Source organism: Nomia melanderi, chromosome 3, assembly GCF_051020985.1.
Source record: "Nomia melanderi isolate GNS246 chromosome 3, iyNomMela1, whole genome shotgun sequence".
Taxonomy (NCBI): Eukaryota; Metazoa; Arthropoda; class Insecta; order Hymenoptera; family Halictidae; genus Nomia; species Nomia melanderi.
This window is the reverse complement of record NC_135001.1, coordinates 2,652,440-2,678,258: the sequence shown is the minus strand read 5'-3', so window position 1 is coordinate 2,678,258 and position 25,819 is coordinate 2,652,440. Positions and strand designations below refer to the sequence as shown.

Below are 25,819 nucleotides of genomic sequence, written 5' to 3'. Positions count from 1 at the left end.
ACTGTATAAAAATTCCGACTCATTCACACGCTGCTGGTCAAAAGTTTCGAACCAGTACATCAGTTAAAAAAACCTACAATTTTTTTAATTAATTCCCACCTAACGATACACATTATTCAAATATAAAAATTGAAAAAAATAATAAATTTTAATCTTTTTTCAAGAGTTCTGAATTATTTAATTACTTACATGCTCTTTTCAGAACTTGCATATTCTAATTCTTAAGCAAAAGAAAGCAAAACAGTTGCATCACAAACACAGCTATTGTTAATATTTAAAATATGCGTTAAAAAAAAATAACTGTGATTTCCCGATGTTGAAAGTTAATTTAAGGAAAGTACTATTACCTCTAAAAATTCTTTAAAAAATTGTACTGCAAATAGTAGTTATTTTATCTCTAGAGGTTTATTTTTTAATCAAGATAAATCTTTTTCTGTGGTAAAAGTAATAACGAACTAATTGAACACTCGATCAATGTATTTTATACATACTTAACACATTAAATGTTTCCCCCAATATTATATTATTGTCTTAAATTCATTATACTGTAATTTTAAGATATCTATGATCTTCTAATAAGGTACTCTGCTATATCTAATTTGATGAGTGGACCTTTTAGATAACAGTAGTAAATTACGTACTTATCAAATATATACGATAGTTTCCTTTTAGTGTATGGAATTCTTACTTATTCTGTTTAATATGTATATATACATCTTTTACACACGTATACGAATATATTATCTCATATATTGTTAAGCACACTTTATTACTATTGTACGAATGTAACGTCTGGAACAAATTATTCGGGTTGGCTAATGTAGAGGCAATGTGTGCGTTCCGTAATTTATGATGAAGATTAACAGCCGGACAACGCATAGTTACCACAAATAAATCAAGATTAATATTTATTCAGCCATATCGTTGATAAGAAATATATACTTGTCCAGATAGTGACTACATTTCGTAGTCATTTCGCAGTATTACATTTCTTAAAATACAACTGGACTTAAGAGACGGACATATGTTTTGGGATATCAAGAATTGATTTGCATTTCCTTATCATAATAACGTGACATAATACGGTACGTAATATCAATAATAAAATTCACATCGAATAATAAATCATTTATAACATTAATAGACATTTATAACTTATACACAATGAGTTAAAAGAGTATTCATAAAGCATGATACTCGTTATTAGATAGAATATATGTATGAATCTGGTTTCTGAAATTTCGATATTAAAAGCGATTTTAATTTACTGTTCTTTTAATCAATATTAAACCATATTAAACAATTGCCGTTGAAACCAATTATTGACTTGAAATAAGATTTGTTTTCTAAAGGCAGCCATGTTTACAACTAAATCTAAAATGTAAATACTTTCAGGTTCCATAGCGAAATAATTTCAACAACATGAAAGACAAAATCCTCGGAATTTCGGAGGCTGGTCTGGTTGGGAAGCGTTTTCAGCCGGCTAAAAGGTCACCTCAGTATATCGCCAGTTTGTCAGCAACTTTGGGAGCCTTAGCAGCGGGAATGGTCTTAGCATGGACTTCTTCGGCTGGTACTGATGGAAAGAATTTACAATACCTACACGGCTTTGAAATTTCTGTAGATCAGTTTTCATGGCTTAGCTCGCTAACCATGCTCGGTGCTGGAGCAATGTGTCTACCAATTGGATTTATTATTGATTTAATAGGAAGAAAGAGTGCAATGTTGTTGATGGTGGTTCCCTTCACCGTAGGTTGGCTACTTATAATTTTCGCCAAATCTGTACTTATGTTTTATCTTGGAAGATTCATCACTGGTGCCGCATCCGGTGCATTCTGCATAGCTGCACCAATATACACGGCAGAAATATCTGAAAGTGCAATTCGTGGAAGTGTTGGAACTTACTTTCAATTGCTTCTTTCGGTCGGTATCTCATTATCGTATACACTTGGATACTTTGTAAACATATTTACATTGTCTGTTATATCTGCCATCGTACCATTAATCTTTTTCACGGTTTTCATGTTCATGCCTGAATCACCGATATATTATTTGCAAAAAAACAACGTGAATGGTGCTAGAAAAAGTTACATTAAATTATATGGTGCTCAATACGATATTGAAGGAGAATTAGAAAGACAAAGGAATATTATAGAAGAAACACGAAGGAATAAAGTTTTCTTTTCGACCATGATCAAATCTAAAATAACTTTAAAGGGTTTCGTAATTGCTTATGGTCTGATGTTTTTTCAACAGTTCAGTGGCGTGAATACTATCGTGTTTTATGCTACTCAAATCTTTGCTGCAGGTGACATTAGTATTCCAGCTGGCGCCTGTACTATTATTCTCGCTGTAATTCAAATACTAATGTGTTTAATAAGTAGTTTAGTTGTAGATCGCGTGGGTAGAAGAGCATTACTATTATCATCAATAATATTTTTGTGCTTAACAACTTGTGCTCTTGGATTTTACTATCATTATTATTCGGGTATTCAAGTAGATGCTATTCCAGTTGCGTGGCTGCCTTTAGTATGTGTATGTTTATTTAGTATTATGTTTTCTCTGGGTTTCGGTCCTGTTCCTTGGTTGATGTTAGGTGAAATTTTTGCACCAAACGTGAAAGGTGCAGCTGCGAGTAGTGCTGGCTTTTTAAGTTGGGCATTGGCCTTCCTTGTAACTAAATTGTATGGTCTAATAAATATCGGTGTTTCATTTTGGATGTTTTCTGGAATATCTGCAATTGGAATCATCTTTGTATACGTAATAGTTCCTGAGACCAAAGGTAAACGTTTGGAAGATGTTCTGAAAGATTTATAATTTCTGGACATTGACAATTATCTGTTAAAAATATTTTCCTATAAGACCAATTCGTAAATATACAACTATTTCGTAATATGTATAGCTAACTTGTATTTAATTGCATAGAAGATCCCTCGCACAAAATATAATATATTATAAATTATAATAAACATTGTATGTAAGAATTATAACAATTATATACTATAATTATATGGATATAATTTATCCATATAATTCTAATAAATAGAAATAAAATGACTTTCGACACTAGTACATTCGAATTATAATTAACTTATATTTTCTATAATAATCATTCATTTAGACTTTCATTACTTTGTTTTTCATTGCTTTCATTACTGAACTTTCCTATAAAAATAATTCTTATCAATGATACAGCTTCGCAAATAACCAAAACGACTATACTCCAATACTCTGTTATTCGTTTATTTATTTAACATTTAAATCGATATCCCAGAGTCCCACTGGCATGCCTAAAATTCTCGTATCATCGGTAACATGGAGCGCGACAACGGAATACCACATGGACACATCAATTATAATTGTTTGTGCGAGATAATTGAACTAGCCATCTCCCCCGGAATTAACCTAAATAATTTCTAACCTGCCTCATCGAGCATGCAAACGGCCCGAAAGTTTTGAGCCGGAGTGTACGCCGGACGGGACAAAAAATCCGTAACAAGATCGTTATCGCGGAAGTTCCGAGCGCGGATCGTTTTCTGAACCGCGGATGGGCGAAAGCCGTGCCCCGCGCGATGATATTACTTTCCAACGAATCGGGACAATGGAGCTAATTTATTCGCACGCACACGCGGGATAGGAGCACACGCCGGGGGAGGGCGACGCGTTGTGCACGTGCAGCTGCAACTAAATAGCCCCTGTTCCCGTCGCAAATAAGATCTTCCCGTATAAAGCATATTCAAACGAGGAAGACATAATTCGAGCAGCCTCGCCGGGGGCGACGAACGAGACATTCACCTAACGAATGCCAGCTCTTACTTTTCTATAGGCCTTCCTTCCTTCTCCCCGACCTAATCTGAAAGCTCGAGCAATCACCTGAGGCGAGTAAACACGCGGAATCGAAACGGTGCGTGAACGCTAACCTCGTTTCGCGATCGTGGTCAAGCTTTATAACGAACCGACTGGTTTTTCGCCTGGATGTTCGATGAATCTTTTCTTTTAAGGTTACTGTATAGGCAGATGCTTTGGGGGATTATTAACAGTAAAATTATCGGACGGGTAATTGACTCATTTTAGAATGTTTATTGTGCAAGTACTTTAATCGTGAAGGCGTTTGTATGAAAGATTTTCAAATACATTGTGTATATGTACAGATACAAGACTAGGAAATCCATCGAATCTTAAAAAATGTATTGTTCTAATTTTTATAAAATATTGAAAATAAATCACTCTAATTTTCTCGGTATTGTTAGTGTTAAAGAAGCTGTTTCAGTAATGTCTAAATTGAGATCTTGATAAATGCACGCTTATAGCTTCTATGGCGAAATCTAGAAAAATGTAAGTGCTCGGTAATTCTGGTGTTTAAATATGTAGAACTCGATCGTATATATTTCAGGTTGCTACCTGAGAGTTTCAATTTAACCAAGACATTGAATAATCTAAGTAGAGTATTATTGTACTAGAAAATGCTTGATTTCTTAAAAATATTCACAGTTTGTAGAAGATTCTATAGTTCCCCTCGAATGGTTGAGTGAAATAGAAGAATCCATTAGCTGTACATAAATAACGACTCAACGTATATTGCATGTAATTCGAGAGCGCTACAGAAAAATTAATGCAAGGTTCTTAGCGCGAAATACTATTCAAAGTGCTTAAAGTCGAATTGGACCGCTTAATTCCCGACCGGTGTAAGCTCAATTCATTAATTCCTGAGAACGAGAGGTTTCTCGGTTCGTGTTATTATAATAAATTCACACTAAATAACACCGTAACTCAGGAATAATTTCCCGCCGTTTAATTATTTACTAAAAGATTTACCGCAATTCATTTTGAACATTTTCCACGAAAACTATAATCCTCGGCACAAACCAACTAACCAAGGGTATTACGAAAATTTCTCCACAATTTCTACCGTGAAATAAAACACCATTTTCCATTCGCGTTCCAATGCCACAAAGTTTCCACGAGAACATTCGTTCGTGCTAACTTCCAGCAAAAAACAAACACATCATTGTACACCATCTTTCACCCCATTTCCCTATTAAATATTTAATATCATATTCCAACTAGCATTAAAAGGTATCGCACAAAGATAAGAAACGACGTCACTTATAGGATGATATAATATAAAAGCCAGTAGCCGAATACTCTGCAGATCCCGCGGCGAAATGATATTCAAGGTACTCGAATGGCGACACCGTCGAATATTATTTTTTTACGGTTGCCGCGCAGCAAAAAATCGGATCAATCATCGTCAGGTGGTCCGGGGCGCAATCTGGCTGGAGCCGAGATTGCTGGAAATCCCGGGGAAAACCTTAATAAGAAGAGGAGCCGTAAGTATTGTATGGAAAGGGGATCCCCGAAAAGCAAACCGTGGGATCGCGCGGAAGTATGAAAGCTCGGCCTGTCCCGTCCCGGCCAAACCGGCTGGCCGCCGTCTTGTATCGCGTCGAAGTAATTCCGCGATGAATAGGAAATACCGGTGTTCCGGGCTTCCTTCGCGCGTACGGCGGCAATGGAAACGTCTCGATACGATTTCTCGGTTAGCGGTGCGGACCGGAACACCGTCCGGCCGGTACTCTATAACTTAACGCGGGGTTTCCCCGCGGCGGAAAGAAACCTTAATAGACTCCGCCCGCGTGTGCCGGTGAAATTGGGAAAATCGTTGCACTTTCGTCGACGCTGCAACTGAAACGAACATCGACGACGCTATTCCTGCTCGATATCGGGCGGCCGTTTTGTTATGTAAACTGTGAAAGACGTTCGATCGGCGCCATTACGATTGGCAATAAGAAGTTGGTTCCTATCGGCGTTCAGTTTTCATTATTTTTCCGAACGGCTCATTTATGGTACTTTATTGCTCCGACGGTTTGGAAGTCGTTTGTTTTATATAAGGATGAACGGTCGATTTGATGAGAGGATTGTGGGTATTTATTTATTGAGGTTTTTACTAGATACAGTCAATTGTTTTTTGAAGGAATGATAAGGATGTCTTGAGACACACTTATAATCATTTGAGCGCGAGTCTTTGAGAAAGCTCGAAAAATGGCGAGCGGTTCCTGCGTTTCAATTCGGAAACTGAATTATGTGTTCCTGGTTTTGCACGAAAGAATGTAAATACGTTTCGTTTTTTCATTTCCAAGCTGGCAATGACAGAAATGGAAATAAATAATTAGAAGGAAGATGGATAAATAAGTTTAATTTGATTCTGCGAACTGATAGGCTGACACTTTCAGGCAGTGTAAGCTGTTTTGTTTTAATAGTTCATGTATTGTTGTATTGTTGTATTGTTGTATTGTATAAAATGTAATATTGAATATCAGATTGTGTAATTTTGCTGTAACAAGTTAAGTGACGATTGAGATTGCTTGTAGAGTGCAACGGGTTAAAATTCATACTTCGATCTATATGTATGTGATCTTTTGGGAACACTGAGCATCCTTTAGTTTTTGGTTTATTTAATTTGCATATATTTCGTACATACAAAAAAGACGTGCCGATGGATCAACTTCCACGTAGTCATCGAATTATATTAACACTCTATAATTTGTTCCAGGAGTGTGCCAATAAGAATGCAACGCAAAGTGCCAGTCAACTACTGATTTCATTGTGTTAAAAAAACTGAAGTATTCTATATTAAAACCGCTTACGAAGCACATTCCTTGAGATCTACTAACCGAACGCGAACAAATTCTTCATTCGAATAAGAAGCATCAAACGAAGTAAACACAAACACGAACTAACCATTTCTCAGTTAGTAAACTCAATAATTCCAATCGTAAAAGTGAACTGCATCAACTGATTAATCCTACTACAGTTCTTCACTTCCCACGAATTAAAAATACTATTTAAAAAAAAAGGATCGCACGGTTTAATAACAATTTCCTTATATTATTGCCAAACATAAAACTCGCCTCAACAAAGCGATAACTCCACGAAATAGAAAATAGAAAATAACAACGAAATGACGCTAGGAAAATGCAGACAAGATTGAGCCAAAACAGTCAACCGGAGGTAACACTAAAACAACCCAACAGTTCAATTGTCCTTGCAAAATTCCTCTATAGGAACCTCAAGAACACACCTATCGAGACTTTAATTGATTTATAATTTAGTTTGCACAAAAATCAACTTCTTTAACAATTTCCCAGAGAAACATCCGTCATCTTTCTAATAATTTCAAAATGAGGAAACACGCAGTGCCTCATTTCGACCCACCTGGTAGTTTCAGTGTCAACTCTTTGCTCGACAATATTTTTCATTACAGACACTCATTACTTTCTGACGAAATATTAACAATATTATTTGCAACTTACATACAGGAACATCTTGCATAAATTATGGGACAGAATTGTTTTATTTCTATTTTGTGTATTAATACCCCATTCAATATTTTATCCTGAATATTTCATTTTATAAATTATCTGCGTTTAATCAAACGGCAACTGAGAGTCGCCTCTCGAATGCAAAGGTTAACTCAGAAGTTCAGCCAACCAACCTGCGTACCTTTGGTAAAGCCTGTACAGCCGAAACGAGAATAAAATTCGGCCACTTTCACCCTTAAATTCCAATTATACGGCCAGTTTTCAAGGCCATAATGTCGTCAGTGGCCGAGCGCAGGCACATCGGCGACCGAATTCCACAGCTTTCTATCCACGATACCGTTCCGCGCGGATACGGTGTTCAGCCGGAACTCTCACGACGTCCGGATGCTCCTCGTGTGCATCTTCGGGACGTTCTCGTCGAACAATGGAACGGGACATCGTTTTCGAATGGAGGAAGAGAGAGGAAGACTGTATTTTCGCAGGACCGACTGAATAGTGCCAGAAGTGACGGCAATCGAATTGTTCGCGACGGAGAGAGGACTTTCGTCGCGATCTGCGCGACCAACCGCGTCGGAAGACCTTATTAAATTCGTTACGTAAAAATAACGCCGCGATAGACGAAAGGTAAACCCCATTGTTCCGCGTCGTGCGTCTATTTTCATTTTACCGAGTCAGCATGACTAGACGCGTCCCGATACTCGACGGTATCGATTCGACGAAGAGATCACGGGATGCTGATCGGCTTTTTATTGCGAGCGAAACGGCACGGCGCGCCGATCATGAAACCGCGGATGTCTATGCAAATGTAAATCTCTGGAGGATAATTTATCGAGACTGTTATTCGATTGAAATTTATTCGACGCGTTTTAGCCTGCTGCTTCCTTCGATTATCTTTAGACGCGTCGAATCGGCCGTCGGGCGATCTTACACGGAATATCCTTAAATTCAGGACAACGCGTTAGAAAAGGATGAAGCTTTTTTTCGGAAGAAGGATTGAATATTCAGACACTTCGCAAAATTAACCTCTTTGTGGAAGAGGATTTTTTCAAATATTCAGAACATTCAACGGGGGAAGGTGAATTATGTATTGAAATCATACACTAAAGAGAGAACATCGATCTGTTGCTCGAATAATCAAATTATATGTCGTTAACTTTGTATCTCGGATATGAAAGTCTGAAGACCGCACAATACCATTCGTCAAAGGATTGAACCCGATTTATCTGTGATGTCACATTTTAATCGGTCAACTGTACTTAATTGATCGTAGGTCGCAACGGCGATATACCAATTATCTCCAATAATTCTATGTGAATTGAAAAAATGAAGATTATATTTGTTAAAAGTGGAAACAGCGAACAATGGACAGACAGAAGGCAATGGCATTTATACGTAGAAAGACGATCGAGTTTCTGTTTGCGAATACGATTGAACAATGTTCCGAATTTAAAGAAATATATCTGCTGCATCGTCGAAAGGGTCCCCCCCCCCCGCGTTGGAAATAGGTTGAAAACAAATTGTAAGCCTCGCTCGCGTATTTCCTTCGATTTCGTAGTTGGCCATTGTGTATCAAACGTGGACGCATGAAATCCGCAGCCTAATCGGCTGCACCATCAATCGTCTAGGCTCATCAATCTTTCGTATAGATCAAAGGATCGGATGCGTTCGAGAGCGCTCGAAATCGCAGATACGGTGCCGCGGTAATTTATTTTACACGGATTCCTTCAACGCGTATGAAAATTCATTATGCTATTAGTCGGTAATCGGCTTTCGGAATTCCATGCTTTGATCCGATTATGTAGCGATTATACAGTTTTTCGAGCCGTGGCCTCAACGCGGCGAAAGAGAAAAATTTATCCCGGCCAGGGATGGGAGGGAAAAAAACCGTCCAGGAATCAGCCGTTTCCTTCGCGTTATCAATATTATAACAGTATCATTTCTCGCGTTACGCCGCCGTTCGTTGAACATTCCGTGCGCCGGGCTTAGGATCCTATTAAACTTATTTTCCGCCGAGGGTCGTGACCCGGAAGAAAGAGAATTGAATTCGTAAAAATAAATGCAAATACGAAGCGGAGAAATTAAGGTTATTCACTAAGTCGATCGTTATATTGGATCATCCTGTAAATGACGCGTCTTTATTATACTTCTTTTAGTTTTAAGAATTATGAACACAAGATTTTTTAATGTAATTGTAGTGTGTAGACGGAGAATCTATAGGTGACGAGAATTTATTTTTCATTCAGAAACGATTCGATCTTAATTGTTTTAAATAAATGAACAAGTATCGCATAATTTACAGGATTACTGACTATTTCAAGGAATTTGAAGGGTCTCTTAATTTGCGATATTTTTAGATATTGGATGGATCAATTAGATATATTGCTGTGGATTCACGTGTAGAATAGGTTTATAATGTTTGAATAGTGATTTAAACATATGGAATATGTACTTTGTATTTATTAATGTACACAATGGTTCGTGTATCTGATAGAAAGAAATGTAAAAAGATATTAATATTAATAGACTCTCAAACGAAATGTCGACAGTATCCACGACTATTACACACGCTTCATCGTATTACTTTTGGAATTCACTTAACCCGCGAGAATGTTCATACAGGCATGATTGACAAAATAATCCCTGTTTAATTTATTCCAATGGACACAATTAGCCACGCATTTTTACAATAAACGTCCGTTTCAATTAATTCTAGAATATTAATAATGCGAGAGATATATACATGCGGTAACCTGCTTAATATTCGAGTGATGCAATAAATGTTTCCAGCACCGGTGTATATCGACGTCAATAATTCCCTCGTATTTCCATAATGGCCAACAAAAATGATATATTTGTATAAGATATTAATATCCTTCATTTTATGGAATATTTACAATACTCCGGTTAAATTTTCCATCGAGAAGCTCTGTTGTTCGTTCAGCGAACGTATGTACCGTTTGTTCCAGGGATTGGAACGGCTCCAAAAATAGCTACTCCCAAGTACTGTATGTTGGTACTAATTGAAAACAATTATGAGATCCGACAAAATGTCCATAATTATTATAGATGTATTGCTTCCATGACATCTTTCAGTTCTGTATCGATCCTACTGTTCTCTTTCCTATATACTCTCATTTATTATTATTGATCTATTCAATTCCTTTTCATTCCGGTATTTACTAAAACTGTCACATTATTGTACTCGAAAGATAATAATTGTAAAAACAAACTAAAATCAGTTCCGTGGAAATCAAAACTACTAACGCAGCATAACCGATAAATCTATAATAATTACAAATGTTCCTTGCATTCCGTAAGAATTTCAATAATCAAAACCGATATCATAACTGTTTTCAATCTTTAATTCATTCTCCAGACGTTAGAATCCGTTTCATTAGCTTTACTCGCGTTCAGCGAAATTCATCGTTGCGACCAAATTCAAGAGGCGTTCGCGATTTCTTACGTCGAGCAGGCTTTGTTGGGTCCGGACTCTTCCCACGTGTAATCCAGAACCTCGGAGAAGGATTGCGTAAAAAGCTTAATCCCTTTTGTTGCGTTACAGTTTTACTTTTCTTTCCGACTCGGATTTTCCACGATCTGACACGGGGAGAGGAGGACACCGTCACGCGAAACAGACTCACCGGAACCAAGAGGAAGACTCTTTAATAAGCACCCTCTCCTCGGAAAGACGGTTGAAGGTTTAATAATTTGCGGTTAACCGCGGGTTAAATTGTTCGCCGCAAACAATGCCCGTATGAATAAATAATTGCAGAATAATCGGGGTAATACATGTCACAATGGCAGCTTTATTCTCACGTTCGTTACGTGTGCTCGATACTATCGTGCGGACACAGAACCGGCTCTATTGTTGTGTCGTTTTAATAAAGAAATACACGTTTTGCTCTTATTTAGTGAAATTTAAGTACGCTTTAATACGCTCTTCTGTGAAGGTGTTCTGAAAACTTGTTGCGTATCTGCGAATTCATCCTTGGAGAATTGTTGCGGAGAACGTTGAAGATGCGAGGACTGATTTCAAATATGAAACTAATATTACTTTGAATATTCAATGAAGTTTCGTATCATTAGCGTATCTATACACTGTTAGACAAGACTGTCTATGAATAGTGCGGTCAATATTACCATACTATTGTACTGTTATCATTGTAATTATTATTACTGTTATTTACTACATATATTACTATGATTTTATATTAAGATCTGTGTATATGCTTCTATATTGTAATTATCTGAATATAAAAGAAAATAAATTTGGAAAAGATTCAATACGTTTCATTCTTAAAATATTATTACTGTTATTTACTATATTACTATGATTTTATATTAAGACCTACATATATACTTATACAAATTATTTGAATATAAGAAGAAATAAATTTGGAAATAATGCAATACCTGTCATTCGGTTATTTCATACAAATCAGTTGACGAACCAATTAATATCCCAAAGATGATCCTCAAAATGAATAGAACAAGCGACGTAAACACCGTTCGGTGCACCGTTAATGGATCCGCGGTAAGATTACGAAGACGCGAGGCGTGCAATTAGCGGGAAAAAATTAGTTAATAACTAACGACAGTTTGGAAACATTAACGCTCGACGAAATCGTGCCGTGAGAGATCTCTCGTTCTTCTCCCTGGCGGGAGACGTCTCGCGCGAACTTGTTTCATGAGAAAAGTTTCGAATTCCGCGTGGCAGTCTTCAGTAATTTGTCTCCACTCACTGAATACTTAATAATATATCCGCGCCTGCAATTCGAGAGACTTTGATTTCGGGAATGTATAGAAACTCCCGGGCAAAGAGTCGTGAGGCAGAGAATGGCGACAGAACTCGTTCCACGGAGACGGGATCAACGGCTGCGTTCGAATAACCTTGCTCGGAGGTACGCCGCGGGAACGCGCGGGATGCTCCAGAAATTTATATAGATTGCACGGGCAAAAATTCGGGAAATTATCTGTGGAATGCGAAACAAGAAAATCGAACATCGGTTCGAGTACGCTATAAAGAATATTTTTTTTTGTTCGGGGCGAGAGCGCTGGAACCGGTAACGCAAAGCGATTACACGAACTTCATAATTTCAAGCACGACAAGAATTATAAATATTCTCCAATTCACATCAACGTAATACACCAGTCTTCTATAAAGAGTAACTTCATACGCGAAAGATGTGAAAAATATACATTCTCTCGTCAACCATTGTCACGCAGATACTTTCTTCGAACTTCTCCCCTATCGTTCTTCCTCCCATTTTCCAAATCACCAATAGCGACAAAGGTTAAAGATCACTAACAACAACAACAACTCTTCTCTTCTTCCTCAAGAAATTCATTCAAGGTACCCTAAAATCCAAGGACGCAGAAAAGAATCATTCGCCGCGAATCATAAGTGTCTTTTTCACGTCTGCTGAACTTTACGCGGATTTTCGATCCGCACCGGAAACAAAGCACAGAGAAGAGCCAATTCTAGTTTCAGAATTTTGTCTGGTCCTTTTACGAGAAGAACGCTTGGAGCGAACTGTATACGGTTCTCGATCCACCGTTCAAAACGAAAGTTCACCGTTAATGTAAGATGTCGCGACACAATGAGCATTCGTCGACGGAGCCCTTCAACGGTTCTAGGTCGACCGTGATATTCACTCTCTCCCTCGGCCTTTCTCTCTCTCTCTCCCTCTCCGCGGTTAACATTTCGAAACGGAAGAGACAAAGAGCTCGAACTCGAACAATGAGACCTGATATCGCTCGATTCAACCGCGCCTCCCCTGTAACCGTGCGCGTATTTTCCTTTTTTTTCTCCCTGTCTCGTCTCCACTTTTTTTTTTCTATCCGAGGAACGTCACATTGCCGTGCATTCCGGGCCACGTTTCAGCTCTAGTTCCGCGCGGACGATTTTCTAGAAGACCGGCCGATTATTGTGTAAAACCGTAGGGAAGCTACCGGCTCGATTCTATTTCTGTTACGGAGTTTCTAATCGCGCTCAACCGCTTCCCTATTTTCTTGTGCAATTAGAAATTTCTGTTAATCGGCAAGGCGGCGGCAACTACTTCGGAGTATTACACGCGCGAATTTCACAAAGGCCTCGCAGCGGAATCGCCGGAATAATTGATAAAGTTATCCTGTTGTGAATGGGGAACGCGGAGCAGTCCGCGCGCCGCGAGTCCCTTTTTCGCGGAAATTCGGGCGAGCCTTGTCGCTGCTCCTAGCATCTTATTATCATCAACTTCAGCTACGGATAGAAACATTTACGGGACTCGCGTACAAATGAAATATAAAAGAACAGAGATTTTATTCTCGACAGGATAATCATTTTTGAGATACTTCTAGATCTTTTTCCACTGTTTAATCGATTTCTGAGAAACGATTGTTAGAGCTTCCAAATTATGGACATAAAGTGAGTCAAATTATACCTTTCGAAATAACGGGCCAGGAGAAATAGAGCCTTAGGCTAAATCCAGCTTATAGTCTGTTCTCGTGAAACTTGGTACTTAAGACTAGAACTACGATAAGTCGAAATTATCCATTCGAGAATTTTTTTAGAAGACTTTTTTAGAGACTTTTTTAAAGAATTATTAGGAAGATAACAGATACTTTTCTGAGAAATTATTATCATTAAACCTATCAGGTAAGTCAAAATGACTCATTCCTGATTTCTTCTTGTTGCAGTTATTAAAAAGGTAACAGATGTTCCTCTAAGGAATTATTCAAGTAATTGATTTAGCAATACGCAAAGTGAATTGTAAATCAATTAAAGTCTCGGTAGATGGACCTTTGAAGTTGCTGTAGAGGAATTTCAAAAAGTCAATTTAACTGCTCGGTAGTGTTAAAGAAATTGTTTTGGTAATAGGTAAACTGAATTATAAGTCATCGAAGTCTGGATGGAAGCACTCTTAGAGTGTCTATAGAGAACTTTTAGAAGAATCATCTTGACTCGGTAGTTGTAGTATAAAAATTGTTTTTATTTTCGTTAATACTATTTCAACGCTATGTTGAAACGATACTCGAAACAAGTTTAGGAAATTCGTTTGGGAAATAGGTTGAATTCTTCAAGGTATTTGCCTGTCTGTAATCAACATGCAAATACTGCTCCATAGACCACGAGCCATTTTCAGTTCAGACCCGCTGCAATGGAAGGGTCCAAGTACCAATGAACGAATTCCTTTGTTCGCAAGATCTTCCCGCCCTAACCTCTCGAATTTCCACTGAGCTCTGCAAATTATACTTCTAATTGGCGTTAACGATTCGCACCAGGGTAAACCACTTTTTAATCTCATAAAAAAAGGGGAGCTATTTCACACGACGATGTCCGAAGGTACACATAACATCGAAACCTAATTTACATAGAGGAAAAACAAGTAAAATCGTTAAAAGCGGCACTTAAGACGACCGTGCAAAGGATACGAGTTTTTTCTTTCATTCGTTTTGTAATGTAAATGTTACGAAAGTATCGTCTTTCAGTTATTATTGACTAACATTTTATTCTAAAGACATGCAAATACAATCTGCAGAGAACAGAATGTAATATAAAAGAACAAAGTAGAATCATCGACAATAAAACAAATTCTTCAAGAATAAAGATCATTGGCCTGAACGTGATTCTGAATTTAACACTATTTTCCTTAATAATACACAAAACATTTTCATTTTCCTTTTTCAAGAAGATTCAAGAAGACGAAAAGAACAGTCTCTATGAAAAATATCAACATTCCAGTTTGCTTCGTCAAAAACAAACTTCCTCTGATCAATTATCCAATTCAACAAGCTCTGATTAACGACCAACGCGTCAAAACACGTAAAGCCGCCGAAAGCGCGCAGAAAAAAAAGGCTGCGTCGCAAAGAGCTAACGCCAGCCACGAAAACCCAGTTTCCCGGGAATGCCAGACGCACAAAAACCAGCGTCTGCGAAATCTGTGTCAACGATTTCCATGTAACGCGTGGGATAATACGCGACGGCGCGGCGGAGCACTAAAAAACGAGCGCGGGGTACCGGGATTCAACGCTCCGCGGGATGTAGCGCGCGGTCGAGTGGACGTAGCTCGCGAACTCGACGTTACATTAACGCGACGGGAGAGGAATCTCGCGGACCAGTCCCCGTTGGGTATCGACTTGCACCGTAGAACGGAAATTAGCCGGCAAATGGGAGCGCGCGGCCGGCGACACGCGAAAAAAAAAGCTTTCCGTGTTTCGCGGCCGACAATTACTGCCCCGGCCGCTGATGTGTTCGTTATCGTTGCTATTTTTTCGACGGGGAACGGCCAAGAGGGGGCAGGGGGCACGCGGATATCCCCCAGATTAAACCCGAACGAGAATTTCCATTCGTAATGGAACCGGGCGGGAGAAAAACCTGGAGCACGGCCGCGCGGACCACGTCGACGACTATTTACGTTACGCTGTACGGATTATTTATTCGACGCGGACCCCTATGAATTATAGAAATATCAGCGCACCTACTGTCCGCCCGGCCGCGCAACGCAAACGCGACACGCGTCCCCATTGCCGGTCATACGCCACCCGGTTAAGTTTAATCGTTCACGGGGCAGTATAAGATACTCGGACAACAGCCTCTGCAGCGGTACGTGGCTCGCAGCGTTGGTAGGAAATAGCATTGACCGCTTACAGATGTTTAGGTATAGGCAATTAAGCCTACCCTAAACTCTGTAAGTCGGCGAAAATATTTTACACTTTTTACACGTGCGTAGCTGAATAGGCTACCCTACCATAAACGCTGCCAACCATGTCCCGTTGAGGGTTCTTCGGCCACACGGTCAGCGCGGCTCGGAAAAGGTTTCCGAATTAGAAATTCACAATTTTTCCCCTGCCAAAAAAATCGAGGCGACGTTGGAGAAGGGAATTAGCTCCACCCTCGAAGTTTCCAAGGCGTAACGCCTTTCCGAAGACGAAGATAAATAAAGCGGAAAGGCGCGAGGAAGCACATTACCGTTCTGCCTCTGAACACGCGCCTACGTAAATAAATAACTCGTAAACATATTTGTCGCGAGTATTTAATAACACATTACATCCCGACAGCCTCCCACGTTTTTTCCACGCCGACTAAGCACCGCCAGGTGATTCCCCCGTGTTTCACCTGGGGTTGCTCGCAGTCGTGCCGCTGGTACTTGAAAGTTTCGGAATAATAACGTTTGAAATTTTTGGAGAATCTAGCTTTTGGTTTTAGTTGTTGGGCAGTTTACGTTTGGACTGTAAGGAATTCTTGAGAAAGGAAAGCGTTTTGCGTGATCTGAAGTAGTTTGGTATGTTTAAATCGAACGGACGGCGATTGTGGTTTTATTAAACATTCGGAATTTTGAAAAGATGAATATTTCTGTTGGAAAAAGATGACTAAGGTTTCTGTATCGTCTAGGGAATCCGAGGGTTTTGAGTTACACTCTATACTCAAATGTCGCGCGAGAACATTTAATTGACATTCCGAGTATTTACCTTGCTCAATCGTCGAAAACGTCGAAAAGTTGGGTCACGCTGGTATTTAATTGAAATGACCGCTGTAACTGGTCCAACTGATTGCTTGTCATTTTATTCGCGCTGGTCATCAATCCCTGTTTGGCACAGTTCGCGTCGTAGGTCACCGGTGACCGGCGCAGTCCGATCAGAAAATTCGCTGTCACGCGTCGACGGCTGGAAGTGGCGTCGAATGTGTTAAGTAATGTTTGGTATTTTTCGATAATTCGCCAGTGGAAATGTTCATCTCGCAGCGGCCTTCGTTGTTAGGCAACGAACCGGCCGGTCGGAGCAGGACTTGTTTTTAAACGTAATCGGTGAAATTCGAATATGAACGCGGCCGCGGGTAATCGGAGCCTAACCATTACAATTTCGATTTAATTGTGACCGGAGGTCGACGATCAGAATCCAAGCTGTACATCCTCCGGATTTTATGCCGGATTTGAATGCTGGAATTCGGATTTCAGATCTCCCGGAATTTTAATCTGAAATAACTGAACCGTGCAATTTGCACACTTGTAAAACGCGCACGTACCAAATGCAATGAAACAAAAGCTCCGATTAATGTGCTTTTTATGTTATATTTCGTTAAACGAAACTTTCGCGAGCTACGTTCTTCGACGCTATCGTTCGCAAAATGTTGGAAATTGGAGAATCCTGTCGCGAAGATCGTTTCACCCTGTTCATTAAACTGATTCTGTGAGATAAAGCAACGAAAATATCAACGCGAGGATTACCGAGTCCCGAAGCGCATCGGAATTGTGAGAATCACGAATGCTTCAATGGGAATAGAAAAATGGATAAGTTAACGAACCCGCGATATTAATTGCATCTATTAAAACTTAGGTATCGCTGTATTGTTAATACTCGCCGGAGCGGAAAAGTACGCGCACTCGTGTCTGGTTAATTATTTCTTATAATCACAGTGCAAATTTATTGATGCCCGCATAATTATTGTACCGTATAGACAAATAGACTAATAATTTATACATTCCCGTTTATTGCATTTGTCGAGCACGTTAAATTTGCTCCGTTAATTAATTGGAGCGCGGGGAGGGGCGGCAGGAATAAAATTTGCAACAACACCGAGCACGATAATTCGAATTCAGACCGAGGGCAACGGGCGGCGGGGTATAAGTGTTACACATACTTGCGATTGCCGAAAACGTTATCGCCGATCGAAATTAAATCGAAGATAGCCCCGTTATTGCGCTTATTATATAGATTATTCCGGCGCGCAACGCCGCTATAAGTAATCGCTCACGCCCGCTAACTGAAACCGATTACGAATTCACGTAATTCTCACTTTGTAATTCTCGCTCGATTCATTATACATTCTCATTCCGTTGCGCGAAATTATCTACCAGTCATTTCGTTTCAGCAGAATAACGATCGCCGAAACCCATCGCGTTCTCTATTTTCCCCCCCGTTTTTTTCCTTCCCCCTTGCGGTCGACGCGTTCCGCGGAATTAGTCGAAATAATTAGAGGCGTGTTCGTTGCCGGAACTCGTTATCAAAGAATACGATTAACTTCGCCGAGTGATTTAATGTTAACTTTATAATGTAAGTAGTGGACGTCGTTACAAATAATTTCATTTTGTCTCTCCTTCTCTGTTTCACTCGTCGATCAATGGGAATGGAAGTTTCCATGTTTTCCGATATTTCCACTTAACCCTTTGCGCTCGACAGGTGACTCTCAGTCACTACTAGATTTGACATAGAAAAATTATAGTATTATATGGAATATTATGCTTTGTATAATGCATCGATATGTGAAATATTCAGATAAAACAGCTGTTTCTTCATTTATATACGTTTTCTCATTAGTCAGTTTCAAAGAATGTAGTTTATGTCTTATTGGAAGATGTTGAATATATCTAGTGTAAAACTTTCGACCACAAAGAGTTAATTTCCCTGTATTTCCTTCTATTTTCTATATTTTTCGTTCGGAGATTATCGATTGACTATTCACAAAACTGATTTGATTGTAAGTTTCTCATTCCCGTTTTTGAAAATCATAACTTTAACCTCTTGCGTTGGAAATTCATTCAGAGATTTGTCAAAGTGTCGCGCACACAATTTTGGTTTATCTATTTTACGCAGATACGTAGACTGATCTTGTTTCTTAATCATTTTGTATAGAGCGGTACATTTCGAAACAATCTAGCACGAGTAATGCAACAGGACTATCGATGTGTACAAGACGTCATTGGTAATATTGGAATAAAAATGTCGCTCGTGGCTCGTCTTTGCAGCGCAATGGGTTAATCGTATAATTTTCATCAGACGTCGGTCAATATACAAGGAGAGACATGGAAACCACAACGAAACGCGGAGGGTTAATAAATGGGTGAAGAAGTTTATTGTATCTAACGAATTCGTTTCACGGGTAACACGTGGAATCTGACATACGTCCGAATAATGAAAGAAAGTAATTCCGAGCAACTGCGTGACGTCCGTACGTGACAGCATTAGCATACAAAAAGTTTTGATTAGCATCCCCGCTTTACAGCGTGCAACCGTTTGCGTTATCAAATTTCTATCTGGACACGGAAACGCCGGGAGAAATGGTAGCGGGCAAATACAAACAATAAACGTTATCCTTTTATTAGCTGCGATACTGCGACAGCGAAATTATGTTACCCCGTTCAGAAGAAAAAGACGAAAGCTTTATCGAAAGCATTACATTTTAGTCTACCATATTGTTCGGATCCCTTTCATCTGAATCGCATTGTCATTTTCTTACCAACGAGGCACTTAACCCTTTGCAGTCGAGAGACGACACTCTGTCCCCATTCGATTCGGCACAACAAAACTACAAATTCAACGTTAAATTTTGAATAACGTACGAAACACAGAAATATAATTGTTCTTTCTAATTAACTAATACAAGATTCTGTTTTGTGTTGGACATGTTGGAATTATCGATATTTCAGAGAAAATTATAAATGCTCTTTCCAATTTGTATTTCTTCGAGAATACTGTTGTATTCGAGAAAAGTGTAAAAAAGTCATTGCTACCGTATCCGTTCCTATTTTTTCGTTATAATATTTCAAACGTATGAATAAATCAAGAACCGCGGCATGGTTTAGAAAAAAAAATACGACCGCGTGAAATTGTTTTGTTTATTGCTTATGGACCGCGCGTTAATGTAAATTCGCGGTTTAATGGAGAACTCCGTGAAATTGTGGTTGTCCAGTGGTGGGTTGGTTTAGAAAAAAAAAAAAAAAAAATGAAAAACTGTCGAGCCTGCTCTGTTATTTTTTGATGAGGCACGATTTAGAGCGACGCGTCGATCGAATTCAATATTTCAAACAAATTGTGCCGCGAAACGATGAAAAAGCAAACAAGCTATAAAGTACGTTCATTTGAAATCCCGCTTCGCGGCACTTCCCGCCGCGCTAATGCACAGATAAGTAAATAAATGAGCGAGGCAACGAAAAGAAGTGAAAAGAAAGAAAAAAGATAAAAAAGATAAAAAGGGAGAAAGGGAGGGAGGAAGAGAGAGAAAGAGAAAGAGAGAAAGAGAGAGAGGTACGGAAAAAAGGAAAAAGAAAAAAGAAAGGAGAGACGGTTGAAGGGTACAACCGGTTTTAATTAAAAAGCGTGTAATTAATCATAATTATGCTAGTAGTTCTCTTTTCGGTCGGCGATGACGTTCAGCAAGACGTGACTCAATGGGTAAACGAATTAACGCCAACGACGAGAATAAAGATGATGAGCTGTCGCTGGCAAATGGCAGCCGTGCGGACCCCACTCGAGCCCGTTTGTTTGCGGATTAAACGTTAACTTAATATTACGTGTTAAATTAACGAAGTCAAACGGTTCAGCCTTCTAAATTTTTCATCGCCAGTGCACCTCCTGCTGTGACCGGACACGGAAACGTGGAAATATGGTTCGCAGAATTTCTTAGCGCGTTAACAGAGTCGCGGAGTCCTTCGTTCCTTTTTGTTCGACGAGTCTTCTAGGCTTTACTCGATAGAAAAATGGCACGACTCTGGGTTTCTCGAAACGCGGCGATCAATTACGTTAATAATGGGACAACGAATCTATGTAAATTATCGAAAGCGGTCGGATCGCTTTCGAATCCGACGTGTTTCGAAAACTCGTGACAGTTGTGAGTTACTGTACTCGTTTTAACGCCGGGACGCGCGTCCGTGTAACGAAATGGCCCTTTCACGGTAACAACTTGTTTCAGTAGCTACTTCTGTACACGACGTTTTAACACTGGTAGTACGAGCTTAAACTGGTCAATAGAAATCGTCTACAGAAACTGGTGGGTTTTAACACTGTCACGAATGGGAATGCGTACGGCGGTGTTTCCAATTTGAAATTAGCTGCTGGTGGTGCGGCGCCATGTGTTCAGCTATTTTGTGTTAGAAGGTAATGGCACAGCGCTACATCTTTATGGCGACGTTGTAGTCGAAAATATATTTATGTAATTGCAGAGAGAATGACGCTGAACAAGTTGTTCAACTGGTTTTATGTATCGATGATATCAAGGTAAAACAGCGAAATTTTAGCGTTGCTTAGAATATGGAGTAATGTATGCTCGTCGTGAAAACGTCGATAAAGAACCTTTTGAAAATGAATGTTTGATAAAGCATGAAGCGCTGATATCGAAAAAATATTGAGAAAATTTTGAACAACTCACTTCAAAGGCGTTGCAAAGTTCTTACAGATTTTCGTGATTTATGAAACTGGTACATACCTGGAAAGAAAAGGACAGCTTTGGTTAGAACAGTTCGGAAAAATTCAAAATGTACATTATTGCATATACACTTGTCTTAAATTCAATCGAATAAACAGTTCAATAAACGCCAAATGTATTCTAAGTTTGTAAAATCTTAGATATTCTAATAATGTTTGTGGTGCATTTCAGTTCGTATACATTCAGCTATATAGACTTATATTTCTGTAAGCATATGCAGTCTAGTTTTTCAAGTCGACAAGAACAGAAAGTAACATGTAATATAAAGTAAGTTATATCAAAATATAATGTACATTACTTATGATTATAGGAGACAAAGTAATTCTCCAGCGAATAAAATAAATCTCCATGTGCCTAATGAGATAATCGAGCTCGTGTATCACATATATGGAAAAAATGTAACTTTCGATCCGACTTAAAGTCGGAACAGAAACAAGATCTCGTTGAACTTATGCAACGTTTGAAAGTTATTACCAGTAGAAAAATTACGTCACGAAAAGGAAACAACAAAGGAAGTGCATTAGATAGGCTTCAGTAGAGCCGCGAGCAGTTGCCAGTGTTCGATTCCATTTCTCGCGGGTATTCCGACGGATTTCTTTGCACCTTACTAACATTTTATACCGTTGCAAGATTTTACAAACATCGAAATCTGAACGATTCCAATTAAAACGAATAATTTAAACGTTACACGCGAACACATTACTGTAACGAAATAAAAAGAACGAGGAATTTGTATTTCAGCATTTTAATCTCGCTGAAGGAAAAAACTTAAAAGAACCTGAACCGAGAAACAAAGGAAAAAAAATCGTGGGAACACGTACGAAGTTTTGCATGGAGCTTTAAAGAGACGGGGCAGGTCGTCATAAGAATTCTGGGCATGATCAGAAATGGGAAAGGTTTCTCCGAGGGAGGAGAATTTTACCGAAAAATGCACGAAAGATCCTGAACTGTAACACGATCCGCAAATTTACGAACCAAACTGCCCTGACCGAGAAGTAGGTCACCGGGTACCTGACTAAAGATCCTTGTGACTCATGTATGCCGGAGAATGCAGAACGATGTGGGAGCCACGATTAAACGATCATTTCTTAAAATGGCAGCCTTCGAATTGAAAACGAACACCAATGAAACATCGGAAATTCAGAAATTTCTTTTAAGTCCTCTTAACGCTTTAAAGTTCGATAGGTTACCCAGGTCTGACCTAGATCTAACCTAAAATTAATGAACTACTGAATGATTAATTCGGATGAAGAGCAAAGAGCGTTTTATGTTTAAATAATAATATGATATTAATACACGTAGCTATATTCCATACTTTGATCTATTTATTGTTATTTTATATAATATCTTGCTATATTCATTCGAAACCTGTAAACACCGTCGCCAAACATCAAACAAGTTCATTTTAATCCCTTGTCTTATAATGACGTGTCAAACTTGAAGATTTTCAACGGAATTTAATAAGCACGAATATCATTCGATTCTTATGAATCCAAATCAGATATTCTTCTCTTATCAATTATTGTACTTTAGAGCTAACGTGGAAATATATGCCCAGCATTTTCCTCTTTATTCGATAAATCGTTAACACTAAAACTACCGAGCAGTTGAGCAAAAGACTATGAAATTTCTTTATAAAAATTCCAAGAGTGCATCTATTAAAACTTTAAATGATTGAAAATTCAGTTTGCGTATTACTAAATCAATTTCCTGAGTAATTTCTCAGAGAAACATCCGTCATCTTTTTAATAATTGCAAAAGCAGCAAATCAGAAATTGATCATAGCTAAGAAACAAATCGTCAGGCAAAAGGTTAGAAACGTTCTCCAATGAAACCAATGAATCCGAATTTGAGTCGAGTTTCCTCAAGGAAGTGCGTTGACTCCGAAACCTTCCGATATAAAATATCCGCCAACAAGATTTTACCGGAGTGTAAAAAGCGTCGCTACGATCGCCGAAAAAATTTTTACGACTTCGCTATATCTTGTCCACGGGCAGTAACTATAAATTCTGTTGAACTTCCTGGAAACGACCTCGGAGACAGATGTCAAGGGGACAAGGGACGATGGAAACGCGAAGCGAGTCCCAGCACGCTGTAAACATATATTCCCCGACGTGTATTTAAGACGATGCTTTTCATCGCCGTGAAAAATTTTTCCTAAAGCACCTAAGATTACTTGCAATACCCCGATCATTGTACTAGTAGTCAAAGCCTATTATAAAATGTCTCGAATAGCTACCTAATCGTAAAATAGAATCGATATACAAGCCAGTACGTAACCAATGGCACGAGAAGTGTAACTAACGGCACAGGAAGAAAATAGGAAAGTATAGAATCGTTTCCCGTGACAATTTTTTAGAGAATTGTTACAATTATCGTTATTTTTCAAGTTGACAGTTTGATACTTTGGTTTCAGAATGAAATTTCTCGGAAACTCTGTTTGTGCAATCGTATCTGGATCACATACTGTACAAGAATTGCGCAATAGATATTGTAAATGAAAATTAGGACATTGAAATCAAGTATAATTCTCTTTGTCGGTAAAGAGTCAATCATAGAATCATGAAACGATCAAGGTAGCTAGCTTGAAAGCTAGTATAAACATTATTACAAAGCATCATTCTCAATTTCTGAATCAGAACAGAATCAGACCGTAGTCCGTCGGCGTTTCACTTTATTACTAACGAATAACCATCAACAATCATTCAGCATTAATTTCAGTACTCGGCCAAAATAGCCGGACGAAAACAGGTAATTCTCAATACGCAGTAAATGTGCCAAGGTTGAAGAACCGAATCCAGCCTCAAACTCTTTGTAAAACTCCCGAAGAACGTGTTGCAGCGGTGATTGTTCCGAAGTAACTGCATTTCACTTCTGCATTTGGGTTCAGCGTTTCTTTTACAACCAACAAATAACAGTTACAGAACCGACCCATCTAACAATTACGACTTTATTTCAAGTCTTCACAACTGTCTCAAGAACCGGAACCGATAGCCGTTTCCAGCCCCGACATACGATACCACAATTAGGTCGCCTGTGGACAAAACCCGAAAATTCGAGAATTCGCATAACGAGAATCGAAGATTACCAATGTGCTAAATAGCTTCTGCAATACAAAATAATTTACATTCCACCTTTTCTGTATCACTCATACGTTTTTAAGTTATCAAATTTAGTCCAGAAAACGGCCGCCTGTGGACAAAACCCTCAATCTCGACTGTTCGCACAACGAAAGTTAAAGGTACCAATGTGTAGCTAAATAGTTCCTCCTATAGAAAATGATTTTCATTCCAGTTTTTCTGTATCACTCATAAGTTTTTAGGTTATCCAATCTTGCCGAGAAAACGGTCGTTCGACCGCACTATGCACCGCAAGTAAAACCTCCACGTAGTCTTGACCGCAGCGTGTATCGAGCCTAAAAGGACGACGGAGCATGGGAGCGATCTGCTCGGAGGCGGTCACGGGTCTGAGAGCTCGGTCGGATGTAAGAGCGCGCCGGCCTCCACCCGCCGCCGCTTCCTTTCCTTCTTCCCACCACGGCGAAGGGAGCCGTCGCCGCCGCCGGTAGCGAAGTGTGGTGTGCCACGGGCAAACCGTGGCAAAAGCAAAAGTCGACACGAACGTGTGCACGGTGCCCGTTCCTGGTCCAAGCGTTGGGAATACTAGCGGCGGCGTGCCATCGGAAACCGCCAGTTTCCGCGTGGACTTCGGCACGTCGAGTACGCCGATCGGCCGATGTGCGTTGCCCTCTTCGGCCGTCTCTCTCTCGCGGTTCTCCACGATCGTCCCTCGTCCCCATAACCGCCGGTTGCTCGGTGGACAGCGCGCGCCGCCGAGGATTGCGGGAAAATGCGGTCACCGAGTGTACCCGTGTGCTTCGTTTACGTTCTGCTGAGTGTTCTCGGTGAGTAACCAACGGTGCACTAAGCATCTCGACGTTCCTTCGTGCCCGAAACGCGGCAACCCGATAGCTGGACCCAGTGACTCGGTTAGTGTACTCTGGAACGGCGGAGTCCCGATCAACCGGATCGATGAACGGGACCAGAAGTCGATGTATCGGCAGGTAGTAATAGCAAAGGACGATCTCGAATTACGGGGATCGTTAATGCGTTGAGCGCACAGCCGATTTTCTTTTGCTTTTCGTCCAGGCGACAGAGAACGGTAATCCCGAGATAATTATATAATGTAAATTCAGGCTATGAGAAGGTCACTGCCGCTTTTACACACCGACGTCGCTCAAACGAAAAGTTTACTGTCAATCCCCAGGAACTGACATCGCGCTCAACGTGTTAACATTCACGAACAGTGAATTTAGAGG

The 25,819-nt window shown here is 39.5% G+C and overlaps 3 protein-coding genes across 14 annotated transcripts in view; 2 read left to right on the top strand and 1 right to left on the bottom strand.

Annotated features, from left to right (window-relative positions):
- qin (tudor domain-containing protein qin) overlaps nt 1-25,819 on the bottom strand; it is a 316,867-nt gene that overhangs the window by 231,480 nt on the left and 59,568 nt on the right. The window lies entirely within an intron of this gene.
- LOC116430289 (facilitated trehalose transporter Tret1-2 homolog) lies at nt 988-2,927 on the top strand. The gene is made up of 2 exons (XM_031984203.2): nt 988-1,085; nt 1,396-2,927. Exon 2 carries the CDS (start codon nt 1,423-1,425, stop codon nt 2,815-2,817), a length of 1,395 nt encoding a protein of 464 aa, XP_031840063.1. The 5' UTR covers nt 988-1,085; nt 1,396-1,422; the 3' UTR covers nt 2,818-2,927.
- The window catches only part of LOC116430288 (uncharacterized), a 54,724-nt gene continuing 54,029 nt past the window's right edge, over nt 25,125-25,819 (top strand). The window contains exon 1 of the mRNA XM_031984202.2: nt 25,125-25,405. Coding sequence (XP_031840062.1) covers nt 25,351-25,405 — 55 coding nt within the window. The 5' untranslated portion in view covers nt 25,125-25,350. The remainder of the gene's footprint in view (nt 25,406-25,819) is intronic.